Raw genomic sequence first — 12567 nt, forward strand, 5'->3', positions numbered from 1 at the left:
CTCTGCACAGATAGCATGGAATCTGCTTGGAATTGTCTCTCTCTCTCTCTCTCTCTCTCTCTGTCCCTCATCTGCTCATGCTCTCTCTCTCTCAATAAATAAATAATCATTTAAAAATAAAAGAAAAGAAAAGAAAAGAAAAGAAAACAAAAGAAAACACCAAGCTGTACATGTCTTTCAGCAAGACTGGCAGTGCAGGATAGTATGGAGAGAAACCTGTGTGCAGCCACCAAGCAGGAAAACATGACTTACTCGTCCCCCAGATGTGCTGACATTGGTTGTCTCGGGTCTTGCACTCCCCGTTGTAGCAGCGGCCCTGAGGACAGCGACACACATTAGGAGGCCCACACAGTCGGTTCCGTTTCCCCCAGACTTGTACTGCAAGATCTCCTTTTGTTGTTTTAGATAAGTTGATTTTTTTTCACTCGATACCCCAATATTTTCAGTGAAAATAAAAATCACAAACATCTTAAGGGAAGTACAACAGACAGTTAAATTCTAAAACCCAGAACAGACCTCAGGGTACAGCTCTTGAAGTCAAAACTTAATCATCTATAATTTTACATTTTATGGAAAACAAAAGTTGGTACGCTTCTTGGGTGATTCCAGAATGACCTTTAGCTTCTTTTGGGTGTGAATGTTACATTACAACATGGCTTTCAGGAAAGAAAAAAATCCTAATTATAACAGATTACAGCACACTATAACAGTCAGACTTTCCCATAATAAGCTGGCGTTATTGAAAGAGGGTCACAACTCAATAAATTAAATTTGTAATTCCTTAGTTGTTACATTTTTTCCCTTGCCCTCAATCAGACAATTTGTCACCAGGGTTAAATATAATACTATATTTAGTATTTGATATGCTATGAAGCAATGCTGAATTAGAAGACCACTGCAATAATTTATTGTTCTTTGAGTTGCAATTTCCCTTCAAAGTTACATTTATCAAAAAGAAAAAAAGAACTCAAACTAATCCTTTTAAAATTACATTTAAAGTTTATCACCCAGCATACCTGATTCTGATTGCATGCATATCCGTCTTGCTTATGAAGATTTGGTGGGCACTGAAAAATATAATGTGTTTAGTTAATGTTCAACATAAATACCTTCAGATTCTATGTACAATATACAAAAATGCAAAACAAAAACCAACCATGGTGAATATATAATCGGGAATGTTTAGAAAAACATGAGTCATCTTAAGTAGGTTATCCAAACTAATTCTTGGTAAAATTATCCTTGGTAATTATTCTCGGTAAAATTCTTCGTATTACTGGTAAAAATAACAATTAAATTAATCCATGCAATGGGTATTTTATACCATTACATTCACTTGCCTACAGTTAAAAGTAAAAAGAATTGAAACAGACAACCAAGGGAATGAATCACCTTGATATGTAGGAGTGGACACATTGGGGAACTAATTCACAAGACCTTTCTCAGCCCTGTGAAATGTCAGATCTGCATTCGACACCCCTGACGCTCACCCATAGGCCACATCACTGAGAAAGAAGAAATACTCTTTCAACTCAATGTCAGTGTTGCATCCCCGAACATCTCCAACCTCTCAAACTACAGGCCTGTCACTAGAACAATCGTGGCGGGATGGTTCTTTCTTTCCCTGGGTCTATTTATCAAACCATTGTTTAAAAAGTGCACTTCACTTTCCCAAAAAGTTACCCTGAATAATTTAAAAATTTTACTATCTATGCATTTTATTTGCCACATTTGAGAGACCTGAAGACAGTTGAAGCCAAAGGCCCTGGTACCGTGTTCAAAGCAAATGTGAAAAGAAAAAAAGCAATATGCATACAGGTAAAACAAGGGAATAAGAAACACAACAACAGGCACTGGGTCCTCCCCCAGTCTTCACCTTGTCAGTAAATGTCAGTTCTACTCTTCCAATGGGTCGGGCTCCAAACCTTGAAGTCGTCTTCTGTTTCTCTCTTTCTCTCACACCCTCCTTCCAGTCTGTCAACAAATCTCCCTACCTCTACCTTCAAACTATAATCACGATCTGACCACTTCTCTCCACCTCCACTGCTAACACTCGGCCCAATCCGCCATCATCCCTCACCTGAAGTGCGACACAGCCTCCGACTGGCTGCCCTGTTCCCACCCTACTCTGCCGTGACTGATGTGACTCAAATCTGCCAGGCACGCATCCCCCCCACGGCCTCCGCCCTGCTCTTCCTTCACACTTCCCCCCAGACTTCTGCTCTCAAAAACTATGGTTTGCTCTCAAAAACTATGACCCCTCCATGTTGGCATTCTCTGTTCCCCATTTCCTGGTTTTTCCTTCTCCTTAGGATTTATCACCTTATGCTCATATATGTTACTCGTTTGTCTGTTGTCCCCCTCCCAGTGTGAGCTCCAGGCAGGCGGGGATTTTATGTTTGGTTCCCTGCTGCCTCCCAAGCACCTAGAACGAAGCCAGGCTCGATTATTATTGAGTAGGTGCTCAATTAGTATTGGCTAATGGAATAAATAAATGAATGACTTACGCAGATACAATTAAGTTACTCTGTTCTCCACATATCAAGCTGTTTATCAAGTTCAGTACAGAAAGGCAATAGAACCAATTTAGAATTTACAATTGCCAAGAAGCACTAGCTTACTGAGGAACACTGAGATAAAATGCTTTGGTTTTTCCCCTTTCTAAAGAAAAACTGGCTTTCATATAAGCTTTCATTCACCACAGCTTTATGATCAATCTGATGGTGACTATTCAAAGGACATAATTATTAGCACTAAAACCTAGCATACTGGGCCCATGGCACAAAAACAGAGATCTGGCCACAAAAAGTGGCCTCTTTCATCCATCCAAATCCACTCAAAACACAATCATTATCTTATTAATCAACTAACATTAATTATTCACGTACTCTGAGCCAAATACAATCACACTGAACAAAAATGCAAAAGAAACGTAGCTACTCAAATAGGTATACCAGGGTCTAAAATTACTTTATCACATTTGACTTTTGTGAGGTCGCAATTAAAAAGAAATGTGAGAATTCTTACCAATTAAAAGAAAAAAAGCCCTTATTATAAACTGTCACAGCTACATACAAGATTTCTAATCAATTTATTTTCAGTTTAGGCTAATAAAAGTGAGTTGCTTATTACTGAAATGTTTAACGTGGGAAATTACAGAATGTCTTACTTCTCTGGAGACACTTAAAACAAAAGAACCATTCATCTGTATACTTTGTTCTGCTGTGAGCAGAGCTCTGGATTCCATCTCTAAATGCCATTCTAGCCCCCAGTTTCATGCTGTGCAGGAAGGTTCACACGAGGCAGGCTTCAGCAGTGCAATAGCATTTACATGTGCTTATTTTAAATCGTGTTATGCCACCCATTTAGATGCCATGTTTCATAGTGCTAACAAGAAACATTTCCCACATCTTTCAAAAATACCTTTATTATATCATCCGGTATTGTTTGCCAAGGATTTCTCTCAGTTGCACAAGTATTGTTTATTCTGTGATAAACCGTGAATTTAAAAACCAGCCCAAACGGATAAGCAAATGCTAACACCAAAAGTAAGCAAAATTTGAGATACAAGACAAAGTCATGATGTTGCCAATGACATTGATTCTCAGAGATGCAGAGATTCTCAGCGATCCCATTTTCCTAATCATAATTAGTACCAATTAAATTCAAAGTTCACTGCCTGTTAGAAAGCAGAGTTCTGACGGATCTTAGCTTCCTCTATCCCAATTATCTATTTCAGGCACATTCTGGTCATATAAGGAAATGATTGCTAAAAGAACATGCTATTCCAATATGCCACTGAGATATTAATTGAATAGTATAGTATAATAGTATAATTTTCACCTTATACACATGAGGCAAAAAGAATGTTTTAAAAATTCAGGCTACAGAATATTAAGTAGAACATAGAGCCCTCATTAAAAAAGCCTTACTTCCAGTAAATTCTATGGCAATTCAGGAATTAAAGCCTGAAATGAAAAAAGCTGTACTCTGAAAAGAGCTGAACACACAGAACCAAAACCATATATGATGGGTATAAAAATAGTAGTATTCTACAAAACTAAAAATACAACCCAGTGAAACAGTGTATCGGGATTGTCACCAAACATAAAACTTGGCACGAAACACAGAACCCACAGTTCTTACGCTCTTTCACTATATCATAGGAAAATTGCAAGGAAACCTATTTACATATCTAAAGAGAAGAAACAGAGAAGCACAAAGTCAATACAAAATAGCTTGAAGATATTTCACTGTATCACATCCTTAGAAGGGTCCCTCTGAATGGACTCTCAGATAATATACATTGAGAATCTTCAAAAAGGTAGTTAAAAACCTTTGCCTCCTTCTCCTCTTTACCCCTCTCCCCCACCAAGGGAACTCAGTGTAATTCTAGCTACTCTGTTCCAATACTTGCTTCCCTCCCCCCACTCCCCCACTCCCCCACCTGCTCCAGGCAAGTAGACTGCCTGACTGATTGACAAAGCGAGGAAGAACTACCGGGCAGTTTGGCTCAGTTCTGCCTTCTTCTTTTGCCTCCTCACACAAAGTATACTCTCCCCACTGTTCCACAGAGACATACAAGGCAAGGACCCACCTTTGCAGGGAGAAGTCGCTCCAGACCCACCTCTGTCAACAACCTGTTGCTACAGCCTGAATATGGGATCTAGAAAGAGGCTCATTTAGCTCTCAATGCAATAGAAAAAAGGGTATTTTGACCTCCAACTGTACTCTACTTATTGGGAGCCTCTTGGAAACCACAGTACCTGGCAATAGATAACTCCACGCCTGGGCAATTTATCCTAAGGAGCAAACCCTTAGGAACAAGAAACACTCTTAAAGATGCATAAAGATGTTCACCGTCATATTAATTATAATAACGAAAAACTGCCAACAGCCCAAATATCCACCACTGGATAACAAGTCACAAGTCAAATGATAAATCCACATGACAGACTCTCATGTAATGGTAAAAAGGACATTTATAAAAACTGTGTAATAGCACAGGAAAATGTTTTTGAAGTCATGTCAGAGCAAAGATAAATGTAGAATGAAACCCAAAATTCTTATTACTCCCTTACTGCCCTGATTGCTGACTTCCTCTCGATTTTTTTCCCACTACTCTCCAGTAATCCCTGCCTTCATTCCATTTCTTGAGGAAGATAAGCTTCCTTACTCGCTGTTTTCTGACTAGCTCCATCTTATTTGTGTTTCTACTTAAATGCCAACTCCTCCAGGAAGATGCACCTGACCACCCCACCTAACGCTACCCACCCCACATCTCATATCATCTTATTTTACACTGAGCACTTCCCACCATAGATGTTTCTGTTCACTTATCTCTCCACCCAGCAAAAGTAAGTCCCGTGAGGACAAGGACTTGTCTGTCTGGTTAACTACCACATCCCAACGTTTACAGTAGTGCTTGACATACACAGCAGGTGCTCGACAAATGTTCGTTGGAATGAAAAATAAAGCCTTAAAGTAACATAATGTAAACTTTTAAAACATAAAAATCGTATACAGAAGGAATGCTGGTAGGCAACGTCAATGATAATGGTATAATAATTTTTAACGTGAAGAAGTCCACACCAAAGCATATGGGCCATGGTGCCAGACAATGTAAGTGGGAGAGAGACAGAACTGAGAGAGGGGGGCCCCTGCTTGTGATCCCCCTCCAATCAGAGCAGTGCTACTTGTTCTCTGCCTTCTACAGTGGGCATCCCACCCATTTTTTCTTTTTTTTTTAATTTTTTTTCAACGTTTATTTATTATTGAGAGACAGAGACAGAGCATGAGCATGGGAGGGGCAGAGAGAGGAGGAGACACAGAATCTGAAGCAGGCTCCAGGCTCTGAGCTGTTAGCACAGAGCCCAACATGGGGCTGGAACTCACAAACCACAAGATCATGATCAGAGCCAAAGTCAGACACTTAACCGATTGAGCCACCCAGGCGCCCCCCCCAACCCATTTTTTTTCTTACAAGAAAGGGCTTTGTGGCTTAAAGATGTTTGGAAACAGTACATTAATTCTTCATGAATGTGAACATACTATTTTAGATGTTGGGATAGAAAGAAAGATTAACTCATTGGATAGAAACCACATAAAGGGAACTAATCATGAAGGGGAAATTTGGAAGAAAAAAGAGATTTAGGCCCAAGAAACACAACATACGTTCCTAAAATCAAGGCATGGTGGAGATCTAGTCATTACTAGAAAACAAAGTAAAACAAAACAAAAAACAAAGAAACTAAATCATATTCACACACGTAGTCCAACCTGAAAGCTTTCCAATGTGTAAGATACTTGCAAGTAAAATGTATTGTTCAAAAACTCAGCTTGTCATACCTGGCCGGAGTCTCCAGTACAATATTCAGTAATATCACACCCATTCACAGCATCCCGACATTCATACCCTCGTGGCTGAAACTGCAGATAAAAATTCAGTATTAGGAGCTAGTATTAAATTACTATTTCAAATAGTATTGTTTTATTCACCAACGATCATAACCATCACCAAACTCTTTTTATGAAATAGCAAGGCAGTTGCAGAATAGAGACAAGGTCCAGGTACCACTCTCTGTAGTACATATGAATCATTAACCCAAGGCATTCAATTTTAGACTTCAAAACCCACGGTCTCAAGAGTATTACTTTTGGAAAACAAAGTGACGGCAATTACGTGAAGAAGATACAGTTGTGTGGTTGAGGACAAAAGAGCAAATCACTAAAATAGAAACATTTAAGATCTCTGTGAATATTGATATCCACACTCAGTCTACACTGATTATACCTATGAGCTTGGATGTTAATCTTGCTGTAGCTAAATGTACACAATCAAATTTCAGTGAATTCATATGAACTCCTTTCAGTGACACCAATCACATTGGGGGGGGGGGGTAAAAGATGAAGGGAAGAGACCATCGATGTCAAGCAATTTGTAATCTGGTGGGGAACATAAGACAATCAAGCTAGAATGTCCTAAAATGCCATCATACATTGGTAGTGAATAAAATTATAAAATCATGTAACTTTATGGTTCTAAGTAATATTAGAGGTTTGGTAAATGAGAAAAAGGAATGTTTAAAAAGTGACTTTTCAAAAGCTCACTGGAGGTCCTAAGATGGAAGTTAACTGTGTCCACACACACATAAGCTGCATATATACACGTATGAACATTCCTTATCTAGCTTTCTTGCCTTTATAAGGGATTTCAAAAACCAAACATAAAATGTAAGCACTAGGTTTTATGTTCATTGTCCAAAATAAATTAGGGTAAGTTTTAAAGAAAAAGGTTAAGTCCTATTATTATTATTATTATTATTATTATTGTAGGAACTATTATTAAAAAGACCACAGGAATTGTCCCTTTTCTATTCAACCATTTAATGTGGCTTTCATCCGCATTCAGGGCAACTCTCAATGTTTATTTGGAAAGAGTATATGTATATTTTCTTAAGGAGGTATTGAAGGGTAGGATAGTTGACAGTGAATCATAGTAAAGGTAGATGTTTTGACCCCCAGGTTTTAGGTAGATTTATTGATTGTACAAAACTGTGAGGCACATATCAATCAACAGATTTGTAGCAAGTTCTAAAAATGCTGTATGTACACACTGAGATATTTAGCTAATATGTCCATGAAAAGGAAGACAAAATTGTCAGGTAACTCACAAGACATGAGGTATTGTTACAGCAGGGCCCGTCGCTGCAGTGAGCCCCATTGGAGAGAGAGCATTTCTTACAGCAAAATCCATAGCATTCCTAGAGGAAACACTTCACGTGAGTAAGCGAGGAAGCTTACGAGCTGGTCATTCAACCCTGTCTCCACCTGTGTACTCCACGTGGGGAGACTTATACAATAGCAAGCAAATACTTTAGGAAGTAATCACTTTAAACAATGATAAGAGTCCTTCCTGCCTTATTTTTCATCAAAGGGTGATCTTCCGTGAAAAGGCTTGTCTACCAACAAGTAAACTCATCTCTTAGCAGGCACCTCACCATTGGTTAGCTCTAATACATTCTTAAGACTCTATCTAGTTATTTTTTTAAGATTTTTTTTAAGTAATCTCTACACCGAACATGGGGCTAATGTTCACTACCCTGAGATCAAGGGTTGCCTGCCCCACCAACTGAGGCAGCCAGGTGCCCCCAGACTCTATCTAGTTTTATAAAGACAAAAATAACACACACCATGCTTCATGATTTGGTAAAATTTGAGTGGGATGAAAATGAACTATGGATTTTTAAGAGGGAGGAGATTTGATTAGAAGAACCCATTTGGTTTTTTTTGTTTTGTTTTTCTTTTTGTTTTTGTTTTCAAATGGGGCCATAAGGACATGATTAATTCTAACCTGTCTGAGCTGGGATTAAGCATTAATAGATCAGAAAGACCACTGAGAAGGCCAGTATAGGCTTCTCACTAATGCTATTCTTGTTTGCTCTGGGTAAGAACTGTGCTGAAGACAGAAAAGATCTCTTATACCTACCACATGTAAACCACAGTCACATTCTTCTCCAGCCTCCACATATCCATTTCCACATTCTGTGGGCTCAAATAGCTGAAAGAGATTAGGAAGAGAAAGGAAACACGTTTTAATTTATCACAGAAAGTCAACACACCAATTGGGCCGTATAATCAGCTATCATGTGATATTCTTCTGTGATTTGTTGTGATGGCACCTATAAATGATGTCTGTGTGGGAAACACTGTTCACTTATTAACAACACTTCTAAAAAACATATTCCAAATGGGGTAATATTTCTTGGAGGATTCTCTGGAGATGGGCCCCAGAGATGACCTCTACCATGAGAATTACTTGTTAATGGAAATAAGCTGTCAAAAAGAATAGATCACTTATCATATTTGCTAATGGAGCTAAAATGCATTGCTAAGGCTCACAGATATCTAGTTTCGTGACTTATCTCAAGTCGGCTGAGAAAACATAAAATTGTCAAAAAGATAAAAATGTTTCAGCCACAGCCAAATGTGATATACACAATCAAGGAAATTCAAATAAGCTTAGAAAAAGTGCTGCCCATTAATTCTCATTGAAAAGAAATCTGTACTGTCCAAAGCATATTACATAAATGTGCAGACATATGCATGGCTCTATAGAAATTCCTCAATCATTTCTGGAGCTACGGAAGAGTCAAATTTCTAGGATGACTCACACTGCTAGTGCTATGAACTTGCTTGCCAGATAAACTGTATTGCAACCAATGATAGAGGCAGTTGATTATTTACAAGAAACATTTCTATTTTCCTTCAGCTGGGGCCAGATCTCCCTGGGCACGTCCATCACACTTGGATGGAGACTGGAACAGCACATCCCAATCCAAATGCTCAAAGCCATGAGCATGAGAGGGCAAAAGAGACTCCTTCGCCAGCAGCAGTACCCGCCCCCAAAGAAGGGCTGCCTTCCACTGAGTCCACCTGACAAAGACCCAATTCTCCTTCCACTTGCAGGAAGGGAAAACTCTTATCAGAAACAAGAAAGGTTTCCAGGGTACTTGGGTGGAGTCGGACTCCCCTATGGGAAAGTCCACTGAGTGAAATCAGGAGTCCTAATCTCCATGGGATTTTATCAGGAGGCAGGAGAAAATGGAAACGGAAAGCTCAGATTGGAACATGGCGAGCACTTTCTATCAGGCCCCGCATGGAATCAACTGCTAGACTTCATTCTTGGACCCTGCTTCCATCCTGTGACAGGCCACTATCACAAACTGAGTGGAAAACATGGCCAGTGGGAAGAGTCCCATAGCACAGAAAACAGACACACAGATAATGTGAAAATAACATGGAAACCACGCATGCATACATACACTCACTAAAAGCACTTAGAAAAAAAGAGTCAGTTCCTTCATGCATACATATAAACAGTTCTACTGGAATCCATGGGGGCTTAAAAAAAATCCTTCTAGGACACCTGAGTGGCTCAGTTGGTTAAGCATTTATTCTTGGCTTTGGCTCAGGTCATGATCTCACAGTTCATGAGATGGAGCCGCACACGTAGAGTTCCACGCTGATGGCACGGTGCCTGCTTGGCATCTCTCATGAGTGCGCCCCCTCTCTCAAAACATAAATAAATAAATAACTCATAAATAAATAAATAAATAAATAACTCATAAATAACTAAATGAATGAATAAATAAATAATTCCGCCATGTAGCTTAAAAAAATAAATCTGTATTTACTAATTTTTAACTTTTTTGTGTTTACTTTTGAGAGATGAGAGAGAGACAGAGAGCATGAGCAGGGGAGGGGCAGAGAGAGAGGGAGACACAGAATCTGAAGCAGGCTCCAGGCTCTGAGCTGTCAGCACAGAGCCCAACGCAGGGTTCAAACTAATGAACTGTGAGATCACGACCTGAGCCAAAGTCAGACGCTCAACCGACTGAGCCACCCAGGTGCCCCTGTATTCACTAATTTTTAAAATTGAAGATGTATAGTTATTTTTATTTAGTTTCCAAGTTATTGGAATAATTTTCTTTCTACTCACAGGCAATTTCAGAAACCTACTAGTGGATCCTTTAACACACTCTAGAAACTTTAGAACTCAGTGTTGTTCCCTCAAGCATGCTACTTATAATTAGCTGGCGAGACACAAGGCAGGTAAAACTAGTCACATACATTGCAATTCATAAAGCCAGCAGCTCACATTAATTCATTAATACTCATTTCCCCCATTTTAAACACTTTGAAAATTTCAGATTTCCTGTATTGAGATCAATGCCATGAAAGGCAGACAGCTGAATTTCATGATGCAAGGTCACTTTAAAATTCCTGTTTCTTTTTTTGCAGCCTTACTGAGACTTCATATAGGTGTTAGACATCAAACTACTATCCTCTGACTACAGAAGTATCACTTACTTATGAGGATAGTAGTAAATTAGTCTGTCAACTATCCACATTAGTCACTGATTTTTATTTTTTTAAGGCTAACATGATTTCACTGCTCTCTCAATTCATAGAGCATTAAATCTTTTTGTATAGCAAATGGGTTATATATATTTGGCTTATGAAGTAGTATTGTCAAAAGCAATATGAAATGTGCAATGTTAGAATTTCTATACCATCTGCGAATTAGCAGCAATCCTATCTCTTTGCTTGTTGAAAAATTCATTTCCAAAAATGCTACTATAGGTCCATAATCTCTTATCCAAAAGCTTTGTAGCCAGTGAGTTTGAAAGTCTGGCTTTGCTAGATTTTAGAAAAGTATGATGCAATTACCATGTTCTATATAAAAGCCCTGAGGGGCCTCATGCATACCCTAAAATCAAAAACATTTCTATTTCTGCAGTAAGACTTATGAATATTTACACTATGGGAGATAATAAAGGTTTTCCAAGACAAGTTTTACTGCCTTGACACGTTCTATGAAAACTCAAAAAAAATACTTCCAATTTTCTGAGCTTTTTGAATTAAGGAATTATGGATAAGGATTGTGACACTGTGTATATGAATTTGATGAAGTGCCATTTGACAACATGGACCTTCCCACACAGAGGGACTACATAATAAATACTAAATACACATATGTATTTATGAGATCCATAAATACCTCGAGCCATTTTTTGGCTGGCTCATATTAGTAATGCTTCCTGTCTAGGAGAATAGACCACTCAAAAAAAAAAAAAAAAAAAAAGCCCTGAGAGAATGCCAAAGGAAAATAGAATTTTTGTCAGAGAAACGGGTTAAAGCAATATATCTTTCTTTGTTGTTTTTTTGTTTTTATTTTTTTAACGTTTATTTATTTTTGAGAGAGAGACAGAGAGTGAGCAGGGGAGGGGCAGAGAGAGAGGGAGCCACAGAATCCGAAGTAGGCTCCAGTCAGCACAGAACCCGGTGCGGGGCTCGAACCCACGAACCGTGACATCATGACGTGAGCCTCAATCGGACACTTAACCGACTGAGCCAGTCAGGCGTCCCTAAAGCAATATGTCTTAATCTAATCCACAATCTCTTAGCAGCAGGATGGAAAACCCTAATATGAAAATTTCAAAAATATTTTAATTGAAGGATGTTTGTTTGGAGGGGAGGGTGGGAGGGGTATAGCCAGCATTGAAAAATCAGAGATTCAGAGCAGGGAAACTATGGTTTTATCATTCATTTAAACAGGACTAGTTCTTCAAGATGATAATGGCGTCTATAAATATTAATCTGATCAACAGAAAGAAAACCTGTTTTCCAAGACAAGTATCTGACGTTTGGCAGTATTCCACTGTAAAAAGATAAGTCTTTCTGCATCTAGTTTTATTAAGCTACTCTTCAACATTTCACAAGCAGTAAAATGCAAGAATGGCTTTTAAGTCTTTTCCTACAAATAAGAGATTTGTGAGTAGATCTGAGGTATATATGATTTCAAAGGCTGTTGCTTTCCTAAGTGTTATGCACATTAAATGAACTTCTTAGAAGCAAAAACAAAATTGGACAAATGATTACACTTTCTGAGTTACTAACCTTTGTCGGCCTGTTGAAAAGACAGGCTCCTCCCCCTCTCTGTAAAAAGTCTCTATATTCCAAAATGCTGCACTTTGAGAACTTCCGGGAGTGGGACACCCTGAG

At 38.7% G+C, this 12567-nt stretch overlaps 1 protein-coding gene across 1 annotated transcript in view; it reads right to left on the reverse strand.

The window, feature by feature from the left end:
- ADAM23 (ADAM metallopeptidase domain 23) overlaps positions 1-12567 on the reverse strand; it is a 176790-nt gene that overhangs the window by 31858 nt on the left and 132365 nt on the right. The window contains exons 15-20 of the mRNA XM_047868782.1: positions 12463-12562; positions 8489-8560; positions 7674-7763; positions 6349-6429; positions 1017-1067; positions 253-316 (exon numbers count right to left, since the gene is read on the reverse strand). Of these exons, the coding sequence (XP_047724738.1) occupies positions 253-316; positions 1017-1067; positions 6349-6429; positions 7674-7763; positions 8489-8560; positions 12463-12562 (458 nt within the window). The remainder of the gene's footprint in view (positions 1-252; positions 317-1016; positions 1068-6348; positions 6430-7673; positions 7764-8488; positions 8561-12462; positions 12563-12567) is intronic.

Source organism: Prionailurus viverrinus, chromosome C1 (assembly GCF_022837055.1).
Source record: "Prionailurus viverrinus isolate Anna chromosome C1, UM_Priviv_1.0, whole genome shotgun sequence".
NCBI classification, from domain to species: Eukaryota; Metazoa; Chordata; class Mammalia; order Carnivora; family Felidae; genus Prionailurus; species Prionailurus viverrinus.